General features: G+C 36.3%; 1 protein-coding gene across 1 annotated transcript in view; it reads right to left on the reverse strand.

Moving 5' to 3' along the window:
* Positions 1 to 5,153: 5,153 nt before the first annotated feature.
* The window catches only part of LOC107722024 (disks large-associated protein 1-like), an 82,301-nt gene continuing 74,727 nt past the window's right edge, over positions 5,154 to 12,727 (reverse strand). The window contains exons 8-11 of the mRNA XM_016530252.1: positions 9,288 to 9,703; positions 7,336 to 7,394; positions 6,990 to 7,142; positions 5,154 to 5,657 (exon numbers count right to left, since the gene is read on the reverse strand). Of these exons, the coding sequence (XP_016385738.1) occupies positions 5,445 to 5,657; positions 6,990 to 7,142; positions 7,336 to 7,394; positions 9,288 to 9,703 (841 nt within the window). The 3' untranslated portion in view covers positions 5,154 to 5,444. The remainder of the gene's footprint in view (positions 5,658 to 6,989; positions 7,143 to 7,335; positions 7,395 to 9,287; positions 9,704 to 12,727) is intronic.

A 12,727-nucleotide genomic window follows, 5' to 3' on the forward strand; every position in this document is an offset into this window, starting at 1 on the left:
GACATCACAAGAAAATAAAGTCACAATTACAAAAGAGGGAGAGAGAGAGAGAGATGTAGTTATGGGAATCTTGCAATTGTGAGACAAAAAATAAGCCAAATTATGAGATGTCAAATTGTGACATATAGAGTCAGAACTGTGAGAAATAGTTGCAATTGTGTGAAACAAAGTTACAATTACAACAGTGTCACCATATATAATAGTAGAAATAAATATAATCACAGCTGTGATATGTAAAGTTGTAATTGTGAGGTCACAAAAGTGAAAAAACTGCCATGACATAAAAGTCATAATTGTGACAGTCATAATTTTGTATGTTGCAACACTGACAAAAAGTTTTGAGAAATATAAACTATTAAAAAAATTCACAGTTGTGAGATATAATTAGGTTTCAAATGGGAGAAATAGAGTCAATTATGACAAACAATGTGATAAACTCTGAGATAAAGTCTCAATTACGAGAGATTAAACTGCAGTTGTGGGACATTCATAATTGTGAGATGTCGCAACATTGACAATTAAAGTCACAATTCTGAGAAATAAGTACAATTACAAAATATATAGTCACAGTTGTAAGATACAAAGTTGCAATTCTGAGATAAAATGTAGGAAATGTGTAAATAGGTTTCCATATAAAATATTCATTCATTCATTCATTTTGGATAGAACAAACACACACTTTTATTTGGAAATGAATCACTTCATGGCTGTGAGCATCTGTAATGTTTTAATGATCAAAATTTCATACACGTGCCATAACATTAACAGTATTGTTACAATAAATACAAAATGTACGTAGTAAGATTCTTAGATGTAGGTTACATTTACAATGAAGAACATTCATGTATTTACACACAGTCATTTAGATAAAGTTTATGCTTTTATGAGAACAGTAAATACATAATATCCTGCCTTCATTTCCCAAAACATTGTGGTGGGTGCACAGTCCACATTTTGGCAATAATACACAGTCTAATCTTCTTGTATTTTGGGAGAAAAACCCCTAAAAAGTCAGGACTTATCATGTTGCCAGATATAAACCCATATTTTCACATCAGTGAATGACAACAATTAAGAAAATGAGATTGTGATCACTTTCGGCAAAAACGTTAGTGCTATATATTCTCACAAAATATCTCTTTAATGTCTCATAAATATCTCTTTAAATACTAAAAATGAAATGAAATCAATATTCGGATAAACATTTCAGTATCATTTTATTTATATGATTTTTACAAATAAAATGACATGGATTTCCTTTGTGTTAATCACTGATTGTCCAAAACAAAACAAAATTATTCCTAAATTTGGTGTCAGTTTGGACTGTAAGTGCCATGAAATACTACTCAACACTTTGATACAGAAATATCAATATGGGCAATTTGTCGTCAATATTGAATGCTTTAATTGGTACGGTAACATCTCCAGTATAAGACCTCTTCATGATATACACATACACAAACACACACACACACACACACACACACACACACACACACACACACCGATACACACACACACACACACACACACGATATATATAGTCTCCCCTGAGGCTACGTTGTGCATGACTATCATATATTCATAAATTAAGGCTGAGCGTTTAAACATCAATAATATTTCAAACAAACATTAACCACAGTAGAAGGGCTCTAGTGCATAAAGTCACAATTACATCACAATTAACATCTAAAATCGCAATTACATTACGTAAAATCATATTTATGAGAAATAAAATCTCTTGTGATATATTGTTAAAATGTGATATAAAAACGCAATTGTAAAAAATAAAGTCATGATATAAAGTCGCAATTAACATAAAATTGCAATTACTGTAAGTCACAACAATCACAATTATGAAATTAAAATTCACAATTGTGACCTAGTCGCAATCAAAAAGAATAAAGTAGCAATTCATTGGATATAGCCACATCGCACCACCTTGTTCATGTCATCAGAAACTGGCAGAGATCTTTGAAAATAAAAGATTTTGCATCACTTCATCGCTGTCAGTGTGAACGGGCCTTAATGCTAAATGAAATCCCTGACTGCCCCTAATGTTTCATAATGTGACACATTGCTAATTTATGAATGGCTAATGAATCAGAGCCGTGAAGAGTGGCATGTTCTGACAGCACTTCTGTCAATGACGTGAACACGTTAAGCGGTGACAGATAAATGTGTCACATTTGATAGATATGATGGACATCTATGTCAGTCAAACTGGTGAGTGGCACTGCTGAGGGGAGATCGTGGGCGGACAGGAGATAGGGCGCTTTGAGAGGATGGGAAAGGATGACCGAGTGGGAGGTTGAAAAATATGAAAAGAAAGAAGAGAAAAGGTGTTTTTTTCCATTCTATCCCCTGATACTGAAAACAGAACAACCTCGCCCTGTCTCAGTGGTGCAGGGTGGCACGTGAGAGAGTGTAATACACGTACTGAAAGCCTGACACACGTTTACATACATACACTGAAATAGTGGCCACATTGGCGTTAAAATCTTCAGAAGTGATCGGTATGTTGCCCTTTGAGAAGTTATGTCCTCTTTGAGAACACAAGACATATGGCTCTTACACGGTAACTGCAAAAAACTACAAATGAAATAATAAAATTCAGTAGTGTGCATTATTTGAGTAGTAATATTAACAGACATAATAATATGTTGTATTTTAGACATGAATATATATATACTGTGTATATATATATATATATATATATACACAGTATATATATATTCATGTCTAAAATACAACATATTATTATGTCTGTTAATATTACTACTCAAATAATGCACACTACTGAATTTTATTATTTCATTTGTAGTTTTTTGCAGTTACCGTGTAAGAGCCATATGTCTTGTGTTCTCAAAGAGGACATAACTTCTCAAAGGGCAACATACCGATCACTTCTGAAGATTTTAACGCCAATGTGGCCACTATTTCAGTGTATGTATGTAAACGTGTGTCAGGCTTTCAGTACGTGTATTACACTCTCTCACGTGCCACCCTGCACCACTGAGACAGGGCGAGGTTGTTCTGTTTTCAGTATCGGGATAGAATGGAAAAAAACACCTTTTCTCTTCTTTCTTTTCATATTTTTCAACCTCCCACTCGGTCATCCTTTCCCATCCTCTCAAAGCGCCCTATCTCCTGTCCGCCCACGATCTCCCCTCAGCAGTGCCACTCACCTGTTTGACTGACATAGATGTCCATCATATCTATCAAATGTGACACATTTATCTGTCACCGCTTAACGTGTTCACGTCATTGACAGAAGTGCTGTCAGAACATGCCACTCTTCACGGCTCTGATTCATTAGCCATTCATAAATTAGCAATGTGTCACATTATGAAACATTAGGGGCAGTCAGGGATTTCATTTAGCATTAAGGCCCGTTCACACTGACAGCGATGAAGTGATGCAAACCACACTGAACGAGAAACTGCTGAGTGACATGACACGTTCACAGCCAATCAGATGTATGTACAGTTATGAAGAGAGAAACAATGAGATTTCACAGTGGGAGGAGCTATTTCTAATGCCATAGAATTAGAAAATGTCTTGTCGCGGCCTGTTCACACTGACAGCGATATTATTGTTGGAGGACTCGCTGTTAAGTTAACTAAACCATAAAGTTAAAATACAGTTGTGAGATAAAACTATCTAGATATACAGTCACAATGTGAGAAATAAAGTCGCAATTGTGAGAATTAAAGTTGAAATTTATTATATAAGTTTGTAATTAAGCCACAATTAAGAGAAATAATATCTCTTCTGCTATATTACGATATAAAGTCACAATTATAAATTGGAAAAACATTAAGTCACAATTACGAGAAATAAAATCTCTTGTGATATACAGTCAAAACTGAGATATACTAATAATGCGACTGAGATATAAAAACGTAATTGCGAAAAAGTCACAATTACAATATAAAATCATATTTATCACTTACAACTGCAATTACATTAAGTAAAGTCACAATTAAGAGATATAAAATATCTTGTGAAATATGGTCACGATATTGTGTGACTGTGATACATGAAAATGCAGTCGCGAGAAATAGCCACAATTACATCACAATTAACATCTAAAATCGCAATTACATTACGTAAAATCATATTTATGAGAAATAAAATCTCTTGTGATATATTGTTAAAATGTGATATAAAAACGCAATTGTAAAAAATAAAGTCATGATATAAAGTCGCAATTAACATAAAATTGCAATTACTGTAAGTCACAACAATCACAATTATGAAATTAAAATTCACAATTGTGACCTAGTCGCAATCAAAAAGAATAAAGTAGCAATTCATTGGATATAGCCACATCGCACCACCTTGTTCATGTCATCAGAAACTGGCAGAGATCTTTGAAAATAAAAGACTTTGCATCACTTCATCGCTGTCAGTGTGAACGGGCCTTAATGCTAAATGAAATCCCTGACTGCCCCTAATGTTTCATAATGTGACACATTGCTAATTTATGAATGGCTAATGAATCAGAGCCGTGAAGAGTGGCATGTTCTGACAGCACTTCTGTCAATGACGTGAACACGTTAAGCGGTGACAGATAAATGTGTCACATTTGATAGATATGATGGACATCTATGTCAGTCAAACTGGTGAGTGGCACTGCTGAGGGGAGATCGTGGGCGGACAGGAGATAGGGCGCTTTGAGAGGATGGGAAAGGATGACCGAGTGGGAGGTTGAAAAATATGAAAAGAAAGAAGAGAAAAGGTGTTTTTTTCCATTCTATCCCGATACTGAAAACAGAACAACCTCGCCCTGTCTCAGTGGTGCAGGGTGGCACGTGAGAGAGTGTAATACACGTACTGAAAGCCTGACACACGTTTACATACATACACTGAAATAGTGGCCACATTGGCGTTAAAATCTTCAGAAGTGATCGGTATGTTGCCCTTTGAGAAGTTATGTCCTCTTTGAGAACACAAGACATATGGCTCTTACACGGTAACTGCAAAAAACTACAAATGAAATAATAAAATTCAGTAGTGTGCATTATTTGAGTAGTAATATTAACAGACATAATAATATGTTGTATTTTAGACATGAATATATATATACTGTGTATATATATATATATATATATATACACATACATACATACATACATACATATATATTATTGGTTATTTTAACAATTAAATATAGAGTGTCTAATAGAAAGATTAAAAGTCTTTGGAAGTTTAACAAGGGAGCTACATAGCAAATGGTAGGATGGAAGAAGAGAGTAAAATTAAGTCGTAAATACATACAGTAGAATCCCACAGTGAAGAAACTCTCTTCTACACAAGAAAAGAGTAGTGATTATGTTACAGCTACCCTGCCTTTGTTATTCAGTGCTTTTGTGTTATGGTTGAAGATATGTGTGTGTGTGTGTGTCTATTTATGCTTCTAAGCACCTGGATCTCAGTGTTTATAATCGTGTTTGAGCCTCTGGGATGTATATTTCAATGCTGTCGGCGCATTCTGTGGCAGAGTTCTGGCGCTGAGAGGCGGCAGCACGTTTAGCCGCTAGCAGCCGTTTACGAGCCTCCAACCGCTGGGAGCCCTCCAGAGACCGGTCTCTCACTAGCAGCATAGGACCCCTCCCCGGCTTCCTGGGTACCGGAGGGGGCATGCGCCTCTCCTGGACAGCAACGACAAACTGGTTAGTGCCAATCCTCGACGTAACACAACACTGCTAATGCATGCAATTGTGGGGTCATCTGTTGGGTCATTGGTAATATTTAGTTGTGTTTGAGTGCCAGGCATCAGCCAAATACATTAGGTGAGAGCTTGGCCATTACAGAAGTCGTTTTTGTGAGCTAAGAGTTCAACCCATTTGGCATGAGGTGAATGGGACCACTGGACGTAAACCACATGCAGCGTGCAATTTGGGAGCATCCCCTCAAAACCAGATCACTGTCAAAGACAGAACACATAAAATAATAAGAAAATGAGCAAAACAAATCAAAGCATAACACATACAATATTCATGAATAAAATAAGATTGATAACATTCAAATAAAATATTAAACAAAAAAGCAATAGACCTATAGAGTCAGAGAAAACGGCATATTTAACCGAATGCAAATACAGAAAACTGACCGTTCAATACATTTGAGCTGAGATTTTGAATATTGTGCTGGTTGTTCTTTTCCATGCAACTCATTGTGCAAGCATTGTTAAAGTAGTTAATGTGACTTAATATGTGCCCTAGCGCTCCTTGGCTTGATCATAAGAATTTGTGAGAGAAGTAGTTATGTCTGATTCACAAACAAATCATTATTTTGATTCTTTTTAATGATTATTTGGTTCAGCTTACATATTTTTAATTTTTAAGCCAGATCACAACATTGATCCGAATGATTCTGTGACAAATTGGACTGATTCGATTCTTGACTCACTGACTCAATTTCTGATGGCAGCAGTTAACAGCTCACATAATGACTCTAATTTTGATATTTTCCTCACACAAAGCTATCGTATGACTTCAGAAGACCAGGAATATAATGCACAAGTCATACGGACTACTTTTATAATGCTTGCGTGCTGTGTTTGTGCCCTTCTTTAAGCTTGAAGGCCTCAAGCTTCATTCATATGTGATGAAAAAGAGTGAACTGTACAATTATTCAAAACAGTTCATTTTGGGGAAAATGATATAAATTTGGAACTAATAAGTAAATAATTACATAATTTTCATTTTGGGTGAACTGTTCAAGACAGAATGGCATACTGAACAGAATACTCTTCCACCCCTCACAGTCTTTTTTTTTTTTTGCATTAAATTTAATAATGCATCTACTCTGACATATATCGAACAGTTAAAATAAACCAATCATTCATCTTAAGCATGCCAACGAAATGTCACTGCACTGTATTTAAACAGCGTTGCAAATTAATATGTGTCAACTGAGGTATTCTTAGCTATTTTTAGATAGTGTGTAATGCATCTGGATTTGTGATGTAAAATCTGTACCTTTCTCTCAGGAGGCTCCGGTGCTTTCCAGTTGTTAGCTTTCAGCTGGTGTAGCTCATCAAACTTCAGGCTGATGTTCTCAATGGACAGCTGCAGCATATCCCAGAATCCTGCCAGATCTTGAGACACGGGCCGCGGGTGGGCATTGGGATTCTGACAGCCAGAGAACAGATTATACACAAAACACTGTTTAACGTATGCAGCAACAAGAGACCATATGGCAAACAACGTGCTGTCATCGGACAGATTAGCATATTTTATGTATTCAGGGAAAGAGGGAAGGGTTAGAGAAGAGAGAGTGGAAGGAGACTGATATAGAAAGAGTGAGAGGAAAAAGAAAATATACAGAGAAAGAGGGAGCGAAAGAAATGAAGGAGACGGGTGGCTCCCTGCTGGTAGAAATGTCTGGTATGTGAGAGGGAGACAGAGAGGATATAGATGAACAAGCAGGCTTTGTGACTGACACGAAGACCGTCACTGTGTGTGCTTGAGCAGGGAAATGGCGGGAAGTGGGATAAAAAGAAAGAGTCCGGCCTGAGGTAACCAGACTGTGAAATGACCTTGTGCACTGGTAGTTTTGTTAAAGTGGCTAATTATTCTTGGACACAGACTGTAGAAATGTCATTCTAGTTTTGCAAAAAAAAAAAAAATTATTAACTTGATTTTAAAGTAACAGTGGAATTGGAAATTCAATGATTTAGCAACAACAGCCATTTTGCTATGATTACTTTCCTATATGGTGTAAAATAACTCAAGTTGCCTAACTAGAGTGTGATGTAAAAAGATAGATTGAGAGTGAAAAAGAGTAAATATCATATCAGATTACCAAACAAAGGTGAATTGTCTTAAAGGAAGCTAATGTTTGCCATGCGGGGGTCATTTAAAGGCTTTCGCCGTGGACTGAGGAGTGACTGCAGCGTGTCTCTGTGGATTGGAGCCATGAGGCAGTTTAAACAGAGATCCGACGAAATGAACTCACTCTGTTTAACGTATGCAGCAACAAGAGACCATATGGCAAACAACGTGCTGTCATCGGACAGATTAGCATATTTTATGTATTCAGGGAAAGAGGGAAGGGTTAGAGAAGAGAGAGTGGAAGGAGACTGATATAGAAAGAGTGAGAGGAAAAAGAAAATATACAGAGAAAGAGGGAGCGAAAGAAATGAAGGAGACGGGTGGCTCCCTGCTGGTAGAAATGTCTGGTATGTGAGAGGGAGACAGAGAGGATATAGATGAACAAGCAGGCTTTGTGACTGACACGAAGACCGTCACTGTGTGTGCTTGAGCAGGGAAATGGCGGGAAGTGGGATAAAAAGAAAGAGTCCGGCCTGAGGTAACCAGACTGTGAAATGACCTTGTGCACTGGTAGTTTTGTTAAAGTGGCTAATTATTCTTGGACACAGACTGTAGAAATGTCATTCTAGTTTTGCAAAAAAAAAAAAAATTATTAACTTGATTTTAAAGTAACAGTGGAATTGGAAATTCAATGATTTAGCAACAACAGCCATTTTGCTATGATTACTTTCCTATATGGTGTAAAATAACTCAAGTTGCCTAACTAAAAACAATGTTTATGGCATCAAAGATGCATTTAGAACATTACAATTGAACATATGAATCTCCCAAAAAGTGGTTTTAAATTGAGAATTCCAGAAAGGTAATGCTGTTGAATTTTTGTAAATGAGCCTATAATGCCCCAAAAGGCTGATGAATCAAACATTCTAAATGATTCTACAATGACCCAACATGCAGTTGAATTGAACATTCTTATGGCCAAAAAAATACTATTGAATCAAACATTTTAAATGAGTCCATAATGACTTAAAATACAGTTAAATCGAATGTTCTAAATGAGCCTTCAATGACCCAAAATGCTGTTAAATTGAATTTTTTAATAAGTCTTCAATGACCCAAAATGCTGTTGAATCAAAAATTCTAAATGATTCTTCGATGACCCAAAATGCTTTTGAATCGAACATTCCAATGCCCCCAAATGCAGTTGAATCATAAAATTCTAAATGATTCTTCAATGACCCAAAATGCCATTGAATCAAACATTCTAAATGATTCTACAATGACCCAAAATGCCATTGAATCAAACATTCTAATGCCCCAAAATGCAGTTGAATTGAACATCTTAAATGAGTCTACAATGACCCAAAATGCAGTTAAATCAAATATTGTAAATGAGTCTTCAATGACCCAAAATGCTGTTGAATCAAACATTCTGAATGAGTTTACATATGCAGACAGGCAGCGAAGTACCTTTTTGAGAGTAAATATCTCAGAGTTACTCACTTTCTTCTGGAAGCTCATTCTCTCTCTCATCCTGCTCCATCTGTTTGCACCACCCCTCCATCCTCTCCACCTCTGCTTGCAGCAGTTTCAGAAACCAGCATCCGTCCTGCGGACACACAAACCCTGACACCCCACTCGCGTATTCCTCCTCCATGGCTCCATCCATCCAGGGGTCTGGAGGGGGCAGAATGGAAGGGTCGAAGCCCACATCGGTGTAGTCATCTTGGACACAGGCATGGTAGTGGTTCCCAGAGCCCTGGATGCTGACAGTGGAAGTGGCTGCATCTTGGGATGGCTGGTGGGCAATGGGCCCCTGGTGGGTCTGTGTGAACTGGTCATCGCCGAGACACTCCAGAAGGTCTAGATCAGCTTGAACGGCAGTGGTGACGCTGTTGGAGCGTGTGACTCTGCGGTAGCTGGAAAGAAAAGATGAACCATGTTGTATAGTTTGTTTTCAAGTTTTTTTTTCTCCAAAATGTGAATCTAACACTCAAAAATAATGTTGACTTGTTGCACCTATGCTAAAAAATGCTGGCGAATGGAGCATTCCAAGCATGTCCCAATAGTGCTTGCTGACAATGGCTTTTTTGAATTTGTTGATTATAACAAAGAATAGACTAAAAATGTGCATCATAACAATAAACAATTTAAATTAAAACATACTGTTAATATGAGAAAAATTATCAAAATATAATGAGAAAAATTAACACTGTATTAATAATGGTTTTCGTGAACAGTTTCAAAAAGTTCAAATTATTTATGTTTTTGAAAGAAGTCTCTTAGGCTCAGCATTTATTTGAATAAAAATACAGTAGAAACAGTAAAACTGTCAAATATTATTACAATTTAAAATAAGTATTTTCTATTTTAACAAATTTTAAAATGTAATTTCTTTCTGTGATTTCAAAGCTGAATTGCCAGCCATTAGACCAGTCGTCAGTGCCACATGATCCGTCAGAAATCATTCTAATATCCCGAGTTAGTGTTCAAGAAACTTTTTTTTTATTATTATCAATGTTGAAAAAAGTTGAGATGCTTAATATTTTTGTGGAAATAATGATACAGGTTTAATCCCCCCCAGGATTCTTTGATGAATAGAACATTTATTTGAAGAAGAGCATTGATTTGAAATAGAAATATTTTGTTACAATGTTTTTACTGTCACTTTTGATAATTTAATGCATCCTTGCTGAATAAAAGTATTAATTTCTTTTTAAAAAATCTTGCTAATCCAAACTTTTGAATGGTAGTGTACATTAAAGTGTTATGTTAACAATTAAAAAAAAAGTTATAGTGGTAAAAATGTGGTTAATATGATATTTTCTATTATCAAATAGAATTAAAAAATTTTGTTTAAATTTTTTACATTTTTTTAAATAATTAATATTAATTATAATTTTGTTTTAAATAAAAATTAAATAATTTAGAAATCGAATAAAAATATAAAACATACTGTATAGCCAAAAATGTCATTAAAATGAAATGCTTAAAAATGATGTGAAATGAAATGTCCCAATGCCTCATAATGTTCGAAATGCTGTAAAAACAAACACGCCAAATGTACTAAAGATTTTCAAAAAAATAAATAATAGTGATAAAAATAAAATAGAACATACAGTAATTGGTTTGTAAATTTCTGTTAAAACTTCCTTCTAGGTAACTGTAGACTATGATATTATATACAAGTGTAACAAACACACAGACACACAGACACCTGTAGGAATAGAGAGGGATAACATATCAAAGCGATCTGGCTTAGATCTGCTACTCTGTGTTTGCCTGGTGTGTGTGTGTGTGTGTGTGTGTGTGTGTAGACTGGAGAGGTAGGACACCTGCTCTATTCAGGTGCACTGAAGAACACTGACATCTCTCACCATACCCTGAGTGTGTGTCGCCTGTGTGTGTCTGTGTATCTGTGTTTAAAATTTCAGCTTATTAGAAGGCACAACAAAAATAATGATAGCACATACAAGGCCATAAAATTGTTTCAATTTTCATGAACTTAGCAATCAGTGTTTTCATCCATCCATCCATCCATCCAATAATCTGTGTCTGTTCTCCTACACATCATATTGAGTTCTGATATCTTTTTTAACAATTTTTTCCCCATTACAGACCATTTTAGATTGTTGGTGGGCGTGTGGGTGTGTGTGTGTGTGTGTTTGTCAGAGAGGCCTGTTTCATATCAGCTAACTACTTCCTGTAGAGAGGAAGAGAGACAAATAAAGGGCACAAGAGAAAGAGAGAGAGAAGAGAGAGTTTTCATTTCTTGTTCCGCTCACATGGTAGTAATCATTGCCTTCTGTAAATCATATCATAAGAAAGCGTTTGTGTGTGTGTGTGTGTATGTGGTTCTCATGTTCACAGTTAAATGTAACTACAGCAGACTGTTTTACAGCAGATTCTTTTTACATTTGAACCTGAAATACATAAAGTGCCCCCCCAAAATATCTGGACACTTAAGCCACAAATAAAAAGGAATACATTTCACTGTATTAGATGACAAGATATTAAACCAAATGGCAATGGCAATAAATATGAATGACAAAACAATTTGCCTAAATGAGTTAAAGTATTAAATATTTCATCATTGTACATGATGATGATCAAAACCTGACTTCATACATCCACTCAAAATCACACTGACATAAGTTTACCAGGGTACCATGACTGGAAATTCTGTCATAGCCAGCCAATCACGTTTAATCTGGATATTCCATTTATGTATGAGATGGTGCTGTTTGAGGCTGAAACTAACCTATGGTGGACCGAAGCTATCAATAGAACACCCACACACACTAATTTTTCAAGATGCTTATCCTAGCCGCATGTTAAAGCCACTAAGACCACCACAGCACCAAAACCTCTGAAGGGTGTGACATGGAAGACACCAGTGTCAGAAGTTCACCAAAATGACTTTCAAGGGCATATTTACGTTTATGATGTGTTTATATTACATATCAAAATACACAGTGTGGCATTCATTTAAAAAAATCAATCAATCTATCTATCTATCTATCTATCTATCTATCTATGACTCTTTCTGGAGCTCAACAGTTTGTCAGTACTCCCTGTGTTATCACATATGTCTAAGTACCGGCTGTAGTGCACCTCCCCAGAGCAAAAGAAGCTGTGATTGGTTTGGGACTCATTCATTAATATCCTTCATTCCTACCACACTAAGGAGGAGGAAAAGAGTGTATGACGTGCTAAAGGAGTCTCTACGTACAGTTCAAAGGCTCTGACTTCAGCAGGAAACAAGAGCAGACCTGTGCTAGGAGAGCCGTGCCTGTGTTTTACAGCTGTATTCCCCCTCAGTTACAAAGGCATGCTTCAGCAAAGTCCAAATACCGCGCGCGCGCGTGTGTGTGTATGTGTGTTATGTGTGTCCCTCTCTCACCGTCTAAGAATCTGTTCCTCAACTCTTCAATGCTTGCAGC

The sequence above is a fragment of the Sinocyclocheilus rhinocerous genome, unplaced genomic scaffold, assembly GCF_001515625.1.
Source record: "Sinocyclocheilus rhinocerous isolate Xijiao unplaced genomic scaffold, SAMN03320098_v1.1 scaffold754, whole genome shotgun sequence".
In the NCBI taxonomy this organism is placed as follows: Eukaryota; Metazoa; Chordata; class Actinopteri; order Cypriniformes; family Cyprinidae; genus Sinocyclocheilus; species Sinocyclocheilus rhinocerous.